The following is a 13,871-nucleotide window of genomic DNA, read 5'->3' as shown; positions in this document are numbered from 1 at the left end:
CAAAAGTGGTCCGATTTCATTTAATAAAAACTTTCTAAAATCAATTTTATTCGATGTGAACAGGTTCTTTAGCACAGGGAAAAGGGAATTGTTGATATAATATGCATACTTTTTGCAAACGATGTTACGAAGTTAGCTGACATCTCTATTAAATTTAAATTACAATTAAATTATGTTTTTGAATATTGTGTACAATCCGGGATTACATTTTATCAGACGGAAACGGAAATTGCTTTTAGAAACAATGGATAGCGTTGTTATACAAACATTTGTCTTATAATGGCACCCAGTAAAGGTTAAATTAGTTTACAAGTACATGAGGCTTAAAATAACGCCTAAATTATCCTTGAAGAAGGCAGAAAGAAAACTTGCTGCACGGGCCAAGAAAAAAATTATATATGATATTTCCGTGTATGTTATGTATTTCAATGATATAAAGATCATGTAATGTTAAATGGTTTTAAGGGTGTTGAATTAAATATATTCCAAAAGTATCTTTTGCTGCAGGCTGATGATTATTTTGTTTTATCAGAATCTTACAGTGAGTTACAAAATGGTTTGTTATTGTTGTAGAACTATTGCATTTAGTGGCATTTTAGTGTTCATATTAATACAACAATGTTCATGTGTTTTGAAAACAGATAATGTTAAGGCGAAATATAAGATTGATGTTTCAAGGACAAGAGCTGTATATTGTGAAAACGTACTGGTGAATCATTTAGTAAAATATTTGAAACGTTATCAGGACAAGCTTCGACGGCCGTATGCAAGCCTAATTCACAATTAACTAGATTTTCTGGTATATCAATAATAAATCACTACTAGTCTTTGACATACATAAACTGTGTGAGCTATGGCTGTGAAGTTTTGTAATGACATTTAAGGTGTTTAAACTCAAACCAAAAATAACTTGGTAGAACACCATTCCGCACTAAAAGAGTAATACATGTAATTAAACCTGATTACTTTTGAAGGAATGTATCAACTGTTTTTGTTAGAGATATAGAATTCCTGTTATAAGATATTTCCATCCATATTCAGGGCCAGTACAAACATTGGTCAACAAACCTTACTTATTTTTGCAAGCACAATCATTTAAGGAGTCACTTAAGTGCTAGTGGCACCTGACATCAGCATATTAACAACATTTATAATTACTTTTGTAAAATATGTTTTTGGTTCAATGCAAGCTCTTAAAATCAATCGTCGTCGATAAACACCTAAATCAAATTAACGGTTCTTGCTTTAAACCAATCCTTGAATTTTCAAACTGCAAACCAAATTACAGACATTGGCTTGATTTCACTTTTCTCATAGTTATGTTCCATTGCATGTGATCAAATGAAATATGGCATTTGTTCTACAGTTTATCATTTTTCTTATCGTGAGAAGTAAAGAGAAAGGCCGGTTACTGATGTTGGAACACTTCGTAGCCCAATCCGTTTGAATGTCAATTTTATACGAACGTAAAGGATGATAAAATGCACTATTTATATGATTGAATTTACCAGATAAAAACTTTCGTTATGTTCCAAAGTTGTAAAATATACTTTTTCTAAACGTACTCATGCGTGCAATAGTTATGATATACCTTTTTGCACCACCGTTTTAATCTGTTTATTTATATAAAATGTGCATGAATATACGTAAAATAAATTAATTGCGTAAAGCTTGATACATAACGCATATGAACTTTATTGGGATAATTGTACTAAATATTTTACGGACCGCACCCATGTTAATTTCAATAAAACATAGTGACATCCGATGGCGTTGCGGTTGAACGTGCTGTTATTAAACGCGGACTTAAACAGGGAAAGAGCTTTGTATATATAAGTTAACATTTAATGTATAGCTGAAGCACAAAAATACACCTAGAGACAATAAACATACCTTGTTAACTTTCTAAAAATGTTTAAATCACTATTTTAACTATTCGCTCCAAGATTTGGAAATGTAAGCATGCTGTAGCATTCTTTGTGCTTTTACAAGGCCGTAAAATTGATAAAGACATTTAAAAAAGTAAATTACATGACATGGAAGATAAGTATTGATAATGTCGACTATTAAGAGAACGTATAAAAGATATCGTATATAAATTGACGTTTACGTAATGTGTGCTTTGATGCAATTGTGTCTTTCAAATGTTAACATAATTTCACATGTGACGGCTTGATATCTTAGGAATTCTGCAAGGTATTGGTTGAATAATTACCTAGTTTTTGGATTATTTACCTTTACTCCGCTTTCAATATAAAAGTTATACGCTATTTTGGGACGACTCAATTCAACTCAATTTTTTTTTAAAAAACGTCCTGCAATGCAAACAAACTAGGTATTCACGTTGTATATTGTAATGTCTGCCCAGTTCTATATTTAAGTTTCAAACAGTCATTAAGGGGACAAATATATGGATAACACTGAAGTTTCAAAGAGTCATTGAGGGGACCAATATATCAATGAAGCTGAAGTTTCGAAAAGTCATTAAGGAAACCAATATATGGATGACATATCATGACACTGAAGTTTTAAACAGTCATTAAGGGGACCAATATATGGCAACATCAAAGGTTCAAACAGTCAATAAGGGAACCAATATATGGACGACACTGAAGTTTCAAAAAGTCATTAAGGGGACCAAGATTGGGACGACACTGAAGTTTAAAACAGTCATGAAGAGGACCAATATATGAATCACACTGCAGTTTCAAACAGTCATTAAGGGGACCAATATATGGATGACACTGCAGTTTCGAACAGTCATTTAGGGGACCAATATATTGATGACACTGACGTTTCAAACAGTCATTAAGGGAACCAATATATTGATGACACTGAAGTTTAAAACAGTATTTAAGGGGACCAATATATTGATAACACTGAAGTTTCAAACAGTCATTAAGGGGACCAATATATTGATAACACTGACGTTTCAAACAGTCATTAAGGGGACCAATATATTGATGACACTGAAGTTTCAAACAGTCATTAAGGGCACTAATATATGGATGACACTGAAGTTTCAAACAGTCATTAAGGAGACCAATATATTGATAACACTGACGTTTTAAACAGTCATTAAGGAGACCAATATAATGATAACACTGACGTTTCAAACAGTCATTAAGGGGACCAATATATTGATAACACTGACGTTTCAAACAGTCATTAAGGGGACCAATATATGGATGACACTGAAGTTTCAAACAGTCATTAAGGGGACCAATATATGGATGACACTGAAGTTTCAAACAGTCATTAAGGGGACCAATATATTGATGACACTGAAGTTTCAAACAGTCATAAAGGGGACCAATATATTGATAACACTGACGTTTTAAACAGTCATTAAGGGGACCAATATATTGATAACACTGACGTTTCAAACAGTCATTAAGGGGACCAATATATTGATAACACTGACGTTTCAAACAGTCATTAAGGGGACCAATATATGGATGACACTGACGTTTCAAACAGTCATTAAGGGGAACAATATATTGATGACACTGAAGTTTCAAACAGTCATAAAGGGGACCAATATATTGATAACACTGACGTTTCAAACAGTCATTAAGGGGACCAATATATGGATGACACTGACGTTTCAAACAGTCATTAAGGGAACCAATATATTGATAACACTGACATTTCAAACAGTCATTAAGGGGACCAATATATTGATTACACTGACGTTTCAAACAGTCATTAAGGGGACCAATATATGGATGACACTGACGTTTCAAACAGTCATTAAGGGGACCAATATATTGATGACACTGAAGTTTAAAACAATCATTAAGGAGACCAATATATTGATAACACTGAAGTTTCAAATGATCAAAAATGGGCCATTTTAATGATGACACTGAATTTACTTACAGTCATTAAGGGGACCAATATATTGATAACACTGACGTTTCAAACAGTCATTAAGGGGACCAATATATGGATGACACTGAAGTTTCAAACAGTCATTAAGGGGACCAATATATTGATGACACTGAAGTTTAAAACAATCATTTAGGAGACCAATATATTGATAACACTGAAGTTTCAAATGGTCAAAAAGGGGGCCATTTTAATGATGACACTGAATTTACTTACAGTCATTAAGGGGACCAATATATTGATAACACTGACGTTTCAAACAGTCATTAAGGGGACCAATATATGGATGACACTGAAGTTTCAAACAGTCATTAAGGGGACCAATATATTGATGACACTGAAGCTCCCAACAGTCATTAAGGAGACAAATATATTGATAACACTGAAGTTTAAAATAGTCAAAAAGGGGACCATTTTACTGATGACACTGAATTTACTTACCGTCATTAAGGGGACCAATATATTGATAACACTAAATATATCATGGATATTATTGGTTATTAAGATACCATTTCTGCAATTATTCTTTATATATGGACATCAGGATTGTTATTATTCTATCTTTTATACCTTTTTATGTAGGGATAGGAAATAATTTAAAGTGCATCAAGGTATATATTTCTGAACCATACTTTGCAAGCAGAATATTTTGTCGGCGACATAATAGCCTGATCAAACACTTTCACTCCAAAAGTCCGGGAAATCATCCGCTTCTAGAATTCGATAAATGGCAGATTTAAAACTGTGGTAATATATTGCTGAGTGCCCTTATGGAATTCTACACTTTGCTTGTCTTTACATCGTGATGTACCTAATTTTAACTTTTTTATACCTGTTTGTATTCCATAATTTGATATAGGACGATTCAAATGGTCGTTATTGTTAAGTTTAGTGTTGTGCATAACATCAAAGTTCTATATGTTCTATGGGTACTTGATTTTCCTTGTATAGTAAAGATTCAAAGTAGCTTGCCCAGTCATTTGACGAAATAGTATATCACTCTACAGTTACCGGTTTTAGGATTATCCCTTTATCGCAAAAGATTTTTTTAAATGATACTCTAGATACCAAATAATTAAGAAAATCTATATTATTATTCGTCCATCGGTAATATTATCTCCTTTTTGCATCTGTACAAGTTCAATCCCGCCACGCTGGCGGACAACCTTCGTATTCAAATTAACTCAATCAATGCATGAAAATGGGCGCAACATGTCACAGATAATAGTATTAATGTCGTTCACATATGACGTCAGTGCCACGTGGAATGTATATCTTAAGTAGCGAGCCGTGATAAACTTTTGATATTTTTAAACAGATATATAGGTTACGGATCATTTTTGACATCAAAAGAGTACAATTACACAGGAGGCGTATGATTGATGCCTTTATTTGATTGTGAAGGAAATGCCACTGAAATAGGTGCTTGTGTTGATTCAGTGTATGAAAATAGAACAACGAACGTCACGGACTTCGAATATATTCAAAGGATTAAGTGTTCAGGTACGACTGTTGTTCCTATAGTTTGATTTCTTTTCTTTAAATCGTTGGAATATAAAAAAATGATAGAAGTTAAAGATGCACTCTAAGTCCCAAATAAGACGACTACAGTTAATACAGCTGTTTTAATTTACCGAAAATGAGGAATAAATATCGAAAACAGTGGTTCTTATGAAGGATACCGTGTTTAATTTAAAAGAAAGATGCAGAAAACAAGATATTTCTACCTTATGATACAATAGATGATCACTGAAAATATTTTAGAACCCATCAGTCATTAAATATTTGTGCCTTTTTTAGCTATAAAATACACGGTTACAATGTTGTTATTAGTAATTAATACTGTTTTTTAAGATGCATTATTTAGTTTTCATTCAAGATTTATGTTTGGTATACATGTGTAACAACGATTTTAAATACGAGTGTCACTTATGAATAATCGTGGTATTTATACAACATTCAAAGATACACATTCATTTTTTTTAACTGGTTACAATTGCGTTAGAAGGCGCAGGTTTTTATGATAAAGATGAATATTAAATAGAAACTACTTTGCGTGTACAGGATGTTGTGCATTTTTATTTACTCATGATTGTTTTCAAAAGAATATACAGTCAAAACGTTCAATATTTCTCGTGCGAAAATAACTGTATAATCGTAGTCTTATATCGGTCAAATCAGACAATATTTAAGACTTTAATACATGGCGGAACAAGGATGGGGCGTTATTAGATCGAGGGTTAGTTTTCGACACTCATGAAATCTTTTAATGCGATCTTTTAATATTGGTGTTCATCACGCTGTATATGAATCAGTTTAATTTGACGTATTTTTGTGTTCTAGAATTTAAAGTATCCAACATTTGATTGACTGGAGGGGAAGTGCCCAGTAAAGGACGCTTGGAAATATTAACTAACACACAATGGGGAACTGTTTGTACATATGCAGGAGGACTCGACGGGTATCTGTTAAGCTCTGAAAATAAAGACAGAATATGCCAGATGTTAGGATACTTGTGAGTATTAAAAAAAAAGCATGGCATTGTGACAGCGATATAAATTTTCTTATGATGTATGTTTTTATTCATGCGTCGGATTTTCAGTGCATGACACGCTGGCAGTACGTGTTTACATGTCTTATATTTCATATTCAGCTTTTAAGGTGATCCAGGTTCCGAAAGATTAATTTTGTTGTCTTTAAAATATGTTTTTACCTCAAATATGTTTATTCACGATTGGCAGTTGTTATTAAGTGATTCATTGAGTATTTCCTTTTAGCTAAATGAATGTAGTATAATTGATATATATGTAGTATGATTAAATCTGCGTTTCTAATAATTGAATAGGTCTGTCAAATACATCCAATATGGTAGCATCTCGTTTCTTTGATCCTAAAATAGTGTTCTCAACCCTTTGTACTTATATATAAACATATAAATACGATATGACATTCGGCTTCAACTCTGATATCAAATGATACAATTATCTTATACTCTTATTTGCAATACAAATCACTAAAGCATACGAGCTTTTTTGCAATGTCACATTACCAGAAACATTGTATACAATATGCTTAACTCATGTGCAGTATTCTACAACCTAGCGCAGGCACACTAGGATCGTGTTGAACATGTCAGCTTTTCATAACAAAATAGTTAGTTACTGCACAGTGCCATAACATTACTGGTATGATTAAGGTATACACATATTTGATTCATTTTATAAGCATGCATTTACATTCTACAGCAACAACACGAATATACCAGTTCGTTTCAACGAAAGCCAACTTACAAACAATGCGTCTTCTCCCGTCCTGATGACACTTGAAGGCTGCTCGGATTTAAACTCACTAGACTTTGAGAAGTATTGTAATGTTATAAAAGGCGAGTTCCGGTACTGCGGTTTCCACGACCATGATGAACTCATCATGTGTGAAGGTGTGTATTAAGATAATATTTGTTAAACAAGTTATATATTATTTAATGGTGATGCATATGTAACTACATATAATTATAATTGAATATACACGTTGAGTAATTAAACAATATTATTTTGATTTATCAGTCGTGAAACCGTACCCGCCGAATATCCATTATCCCGTGTGCCAAAATTTCATAATGAGACCTTCTGGTAAGACGTGCCCTTCTACCGGTAACAGCCAAGTTTCATCACGTGCCGTCGTAGACAATAATACATAATAATATTCGTTGGAGCAATTGTTTTGTTGAACATATCTGGTGTTGAAGAAACTGTGCATACAAATTCGTTTAAAGAAATGATTATATTTAACAAAAAATGAAACAGATTATTCGTAAACCAAATTTTATTTTAAACATGACGAATACACAAATCCATGACGGAGTGATTCTCTCTTGCTTGTTTTTAATGTTGATGTAATGGTTATCATTAACTACTTTCGTATTTGATAATTCGTACGTTTCATTGAAACCTCGATCTGTCATTTAAATGTTACTTTAAATGTTCGCGGTAAGACTATTATATTGAAACTGTGTTTGCATACTGTACATGTCAGCGTCTGGTATATAGTTGCTAGAAATATTAAATCTCTTACACAGATATATGAATTGACGTACTGCTATGCAAAGGCAATTGTGATCGCGGTGTCATTGTTTTTGCTAAAACGTATACAATAGAAAAGATACAAAAATATAATCCCTACCCTCAAAATCGGACAAAATACAATAATTTAAAATTGTATGTAGATTTCTAACCACAAACGAACTAAAATGTGTAACAAACTGTTCTACATCGTTTCATGCAATATTTCTGTTATTAAAACGTGTTTAATGGTCATTCAAGCAATACGCCTGGTTGATGGTCCAAACACGTACGAAGGACGGATAGAAACCTCGATAAATGGGAGCTTGGTGACACTATGCGATCATTTCTTTGACATCAAGGCTTCAAACGTGGCCTGTATTATGCTCGGATACAGGTAAATACATGAGATGCAGAAATTAAACATGCATATAGAAACATTTCTTTTTTGCTTTCAGATATTCTGCTTTAAAAACAATGTATATGTGGCATTTATGCATGTGCGTTCATTGTTGCTTTTCAGTGGAGCAAAAGAGGTAATTTCTTCAACTCGATATGGTGTTGGTCAAATGCCTTTGTATACTGGGAGAATATCCTGCAATGGCAACGAAAAGTCATTGGAACAATGCGACCTCGAAACAAATGAAGATTCACCTTGCAACAACCAACGAATTGTCGGTGTCATATGCAAAGGTAAATATATATACCTCTTAGAAAGAAAAAAAAATAGTATCTTTTTTGTGATATCAACTTTGTGAAAAACATTGCACATCTTCCTTGAGTGAAAAGCAATCTTCACTTCAACTCATATCTTCTAAATAGAGCATAATGATATAACAATATATTTAGTTTGGTATGCCTTTTAAGTGATGTACTGATAATAACTGCTTATACATACACAGTTATACTGTGTACGTACTTTTTTCGATTGTTCGGCAAATTTGCTCGTTTTTGCCTGTATTTAAGCCTTTGAGGCCTAGTAGTTACTGTGTTCGCCTATGGAGAGGAAGTTTGAAGTATCGAGTCCCACACGGGGCTTTTACTGATATTTCCCGTTTCTGACTTAGCAATTATTTTATCAGGTATCGTTTGCCGTCCTATCGGCGACCGGTATATAGAAACGGAATGTGCGTAAAGGTGTTCAATTTAGGTGTCTCATAAGTCAAGCGGGATGGCCCTGCATTGAGAGGGGTGACACTATGATAAACAGAAGCTGTTCAACTTACTTTACACCAAAGTATCATAGTTACGTCGAGCAAAATATGTATGACTCGCCAATCGGAACATGGACGTTACGTCATTTCTGAAATAATGCCCTAACTGCGCATTTGATATTTGATTTGGTAATTGAGGGCATGCTAAATTTACACATAAATATATACAGTGAAATAGCATCTTTGTGGACATGTATTCTAGGGTTTGATCCCTATAAATCATCGAAAAGCATATAAATTACCTCATCACCAACAAAACCCATAAATCAAAGGGCGATATTTTGGACTTTGTGACGCTACATCATGTTGTTGAGCATAATACCTCCGCTGTGCATTATGTTAATAGCTTAAGTTGTTTATCCTTGAACACGAAACTGTTATTTCAGTTTAAAGGTAACAATTTATATAGATAATTTGAGATAATTTTAGGCTCGTTTATACACTGTGAAATCAAATTTAAAAAAAGCTATGCTCATCATTAATTAAAACCGTATACCGACATTTTGAGCACACTGCTTTTCTCCATGTATGAACTTTTACTTTCAAAGTGTGATTCTTGGTGTAATTTCTGTGGTCAGTTGAAAGTTTGAAGATGAACCCCTTACTCCCAAATAAGATTTACCACAATTTATACAATTGTTTTAATATACCAAAAATGAGTAATAAATATCAAACTATGGTTCTTATGAAAGATACCGAGTTAAATGTGAAAGAAAAGCGCAGAAAACACAGTATTTATACGTTATGAGACAATAATATATCACAGTAAATATTTTTGCACAAACCAATCATTTAATAATTTTGCACTTTTAACTATTAAATACATGGTTACGATCTTGTTATCAAGAATTAATATTGTCCATTAATGCATTATTAAGTAAGTAGTTAAAGGTTAATCACTCAAAATTTACGTTTGTTATACATGTGTATGTATTAATTTTAAAAAAGAGTCTCACTTTAAGATATATACACAACTGTGTTCCGGGGATTAAATTATGTCTTACTTCGATTTTTACTCTAAAGTCATATTTACAACCGAATGATCTTGTTTATATTAAACTATAATTTGGTATGTAGGTGGGCCGATGAAACTAGAGCCATTTGCAAATAAGCCATATGAAGGTGTTTTTACAACTTCACAATACGGTAAATGGTATCGCTTCACCGGAAACATCAGTGATATAACAACGAAGACACTCTGCAATATGACGGGTTTTAGGCAAGTATCTGACTACGGTAATGGTATCTCTTTTTAATTTCCATCACTGCTCTTAAAGGTAAGACTCTTTGAAATATGACTGACTTTGTGTTTGTATCTTATTACTCTAAATGGTATCATTTCACCAATCACCATCAAAGACACTGTGAAATATAACTAAGTATCTTACAATGATACATGGTATCACTTGACCGGTAACATCAGTGATATAACAGCTAAGACACTCTGTAATATCTAGTTATAAAACAGTTACGCAATTTGCAATATAACTGTCTTTGGGCAAGTATCTTAGTACGCCAAATGATATTACTTCAGTGGTTGCATCAATGATATAACAGCTAGAATACTCTGCAATATGACTAGCTTTGTGCAGTTCTCTACTCAACAACTCTAAAACAACAACAGCACCACCAACACTAACACCACCAACAACATAACCACAAACCACAACACAACTACCACAACCACTACTTCCATAAAAAAACAAAAAACAACATCATAATAGAAAAAGTATATATGTTTGACGCCTTAAAATTTTCTTGCAGGATATAAAAACACGTCTCAATCTAGATGCATTAAAGAGTAAAATAAAAGTATTTACACGCAATTCGAAGATCATTCCTGAGAAAGGTGAAGTTGAATATCTGTTTTGGGGATGTTTCGAGTCAAATATTGCACTGTAAATGTTAAACGCTAAAACAGATTTTATTTTGCATCTTTGAATTTAGTTTCAAAGGGTATGGAGTTAGTCTTCCAGAGGGTCCTCGGACTATTCAAAGACAGTCACTGCAATGCTTCGGGAATGAAACGAACGTTTTGGAATGCAAATCGGATTTATTTAAGTGTATACATTTAAACCAATACAAGGGTGGGGGATGCGCGTACGATAAACACGGTGTTCTGGGTCTCTACTGCAATGGTAAATCACATTATACATATTTCCGTTAATACCAGGACATTTGGTGTGAAATGAGTGTTAACTTTATATTTTAAGTCCTTTTTTCTAGCTAAAATTACGGACACAATTTTCAGATTACAATATTGAGGATGTAAGGTTTAAACAATTACGGGCGGCAACGCCGAATCAAGGAGTATTGGAGTTGTTTATCGACGGAGAATTGGGGACACCTTCAGTAGAACTTGGAATGGTTGAAGCGCAAATCATTTGCAAACACTTCGGATATTTGTGAGTGAGATTGTGAATAGAAAGAACAATGTATGTACTTTACTGCGATGAGAATTATCATTTCTAAAATGTATGAACATTTATTCAGAACAAGAAAATGACGTGTTTTTCTACCGATTTGAGTAATGCTATAAACACGTTTACACAGTCGGAGCACAACCTAAATTACACAATCAAATTAATTGGAGTTATCCGATGCACAGGAAATGAATCGTCTCCGTTGGAGTGTGCGTTCCAACAACAGGGTTACATGAGTTTTACTTACATAGGCTTTACGATAGTTAATTGCTCAAGAGGTAAGTTTGAAAAATAATTCCCTCAGCCTATATGTATTGAGATGGTAGATTTTATTCCTGATATATTGGAATTGTTGAGTGAAGCTAATATTGGTGCTACTGTGTATTGGTTTACACATATAGCACAAACTAATACGGAAAGACAACAGGTCATTGACAGTGTCGCATGTATAATTTAATTAAATATCATTGAATACTCTCAACATAGTCGAAACTGCTTTTTTTAATTACCGAATGTTTGAGTGCTTCCGAAAAAACCTATACTAATTCGCTATCAGAATATATTGATTATTCTTTATTCATTTAAGGAATTGGTGTCATTATCGGGGTATGGACGCCGTTGGGCTGGTTAAAGTGTGTGGGGACCAAATATAGTATTTATTATATTTGCACCAATAGTTCATTATTTCTCTCCAGAGCTAAAACATTACTTAATTTCATTAAAGAAAACCTTACAATTTTCTCACCCATTCCGTAAATAAAGCAACCCGGCCGTAGCCGGAAACAGCTTTTCATATGATGTCATAATAACGCGGAAAAAATGTAATCACTTCATATTTGATACCTTAAATCACCTTAAACTCTTAACGTAGAATTCAATCGCTTATGACAACAATTCATTTAACAAATCATAAATTAACACTTTTATCAACACGTTGATTTATGGTTTTCGTGGCTCCTTACACAATACAATGACAAGATAAACAATTTTCAATTGTTATAATACGCGATCCGAACATATTCATTGATGTTGCGTTCATCGTAAAATATTCGCAACTGCCGAATGGTCGTTTATTTATGGCATTGAAGCTGAGTTTTAAATTTAAACATTTGAATGTTAATGAATGAATGAAATGATTATATCGCCATGCATAAAAGCATCCCATCATTTGTAAAAAATGAAAATATCGACTTAATAGTCCAGGTTGTATTCACCCGTACATGCATGTTATAACTGTTTTGGCATGATTATTGGCAATAATTTAGCATACAGTAAACTGTATTTGAAGCATTTTTTTTTATCGAAGTCGACTTTTTTTGCCAAAGAATGCCGCAAAGACAGATACGGGCTTGGATTATGCGACCAAGAGTGCATGTGTATTTCGGCGAATACAGACAACTGTGATGATGTGTCGGGTGAATGTACATGTACATCAGGTTGGACTGGGGCACACTGTGAAACAGTTATCAACGAATGTCTAACTACAAACATCTGTCCTGATGGTATGGATTGCGTTAATCAAAGTGATTCCTTGTGCAGTGGAGATAACACGGAATGCAGAAACATCGATGGAGGGTTCAAGTGTGATTGTCTGGAAGGATATGCTAGAGACAACAATGACACCTGTTTAACTTGTATGCCAGCGCATTATTTCTTCATTAAGTCCTTTTAACAGGATCAAGCTAAGCTCACTAATTTTGTTTTGGTTTAATTTGTATTCTCATGGTAAAGAATTCTATGAAAAAAAATAAAGGAAATAGTTTGAGCGATAAAATATTTTTAATTTTGTAAAATATGTTTTAGTATGCATTTAGGTTAAAAAAAGAGATTAAATCTGGTTAAAATTATGTTCGAGAAATTGCGGTCTGTTATGTAGTAAAACATCAATGCACACACAAAAAATGTGTTGCGCAATTCACCTTATTATCAAATATTATTTAAGTTGATGTTTAAGTGACATCTTTTACTTCTGCTAAAATTACCTGTAGTCACAGAAAAAAAGACATGTGTTATAAAATGATAAAAAATAGTTTGACAAAAAGGAAAGGACTGTAAGACAAAACAAAATTGATGAAACCTGCAATAACAAATAAGATAAGGAAAACGTCAAAGAGGAAAAACCAGAAAGTCCAAGATCAGAATACAAACATTTACAACTTTATTAAAAACAAAACCATCTTAAAACATCTAGAATCCTTCTTTTTAGATTACTGTAGACATAGTACACCACTTGGCAAAACATCTAAGATGAAACTATTAGAAACATTAAAGTGTGTTTTGATTTG

At 33.2% G+C, this 13,871-nt stretch overlaps 1 protein-coding gene and 1 long non-coding RNA gene across 2 annotated transcripts; both read left to right on the top strand.

The window, feature by feature from the left end:
• Nucleotides 1–5,304: 5,304 nt before the first annotated feature.
• On the top strand, nt 5,305–7,273 carry LOC128211260 (uncharacterized). Its single transcript, XR_008257251.1, has 3 exons — nt 5,305–5,394; nt 6,235–6,406; nt 7,137–7,273. It is a non-coding gene; the product is annotated as an uncharacterized LOC128211260 (long non-coding RNA).
• Nucleotides 7,274–8,197: 924 nt separating this feature from the next.
• LOC128211701 (neurotrypsin-like) lies at nt 8,198–11,572 on the top strand. The gene is made up of 4 exons (XM_052916721.1): nt 8,198–8,346; nt 8,473–8,642; nt 10,241–10,399; nt 11,415–11,572. The coding sequence occupies exons 1-4, from the start codon at nt 8,198–8,200 to the stop codon at nt 11,570–11,572; spliced, it is 636 nt and encodes a 211-aa protein (XP_052772681.1).
• Nucleotides 11,573–13,871: the final 2,299 nt, after the last annotated feature.

This window comes from Mya arenaria, chromosome 12, assembly GCF_026914265.1.
Source record: "Mya arenaria isolate MELC-2E11 chromosome 12, ASM2691426v1".
Taxonomy (NCBI): domain Eukaryota; kingdom Metazoa; phylum Mollusca; class Bivalvia; order Myida; family Myidae; genus Mya; species Mya arenaria.
Note: the sequence above shows the minus strand (reverse complement) of the source record. Positions and strands in the feature narration are given on the sequence as shown.

Excerpts from the sequence above, each read along its gene's own strand:
- LOC128211701 (XM_052916721.1), top strand. The coding sequence starts at position 8,198 with ATGGTCATTCAAGCAATACGCCTGGTTGATGGTCCAAACACGTACGAA. Across the intron at positions 8,643-10,240 it reads TGTCGGTGTCATATGCAAAG|GTGGGCCGATGAAACTAGAG; the intron begins GTAAATATATAT and ends TTTGGTATGTAG. Across the intron at positions 10,400-11,414 it reads TAGGCAAGTATCTGACTACG|ATTACAATATTGAGGATGTA; the intron begins GTAATGGTATCT and ends CACAATTTTCAG.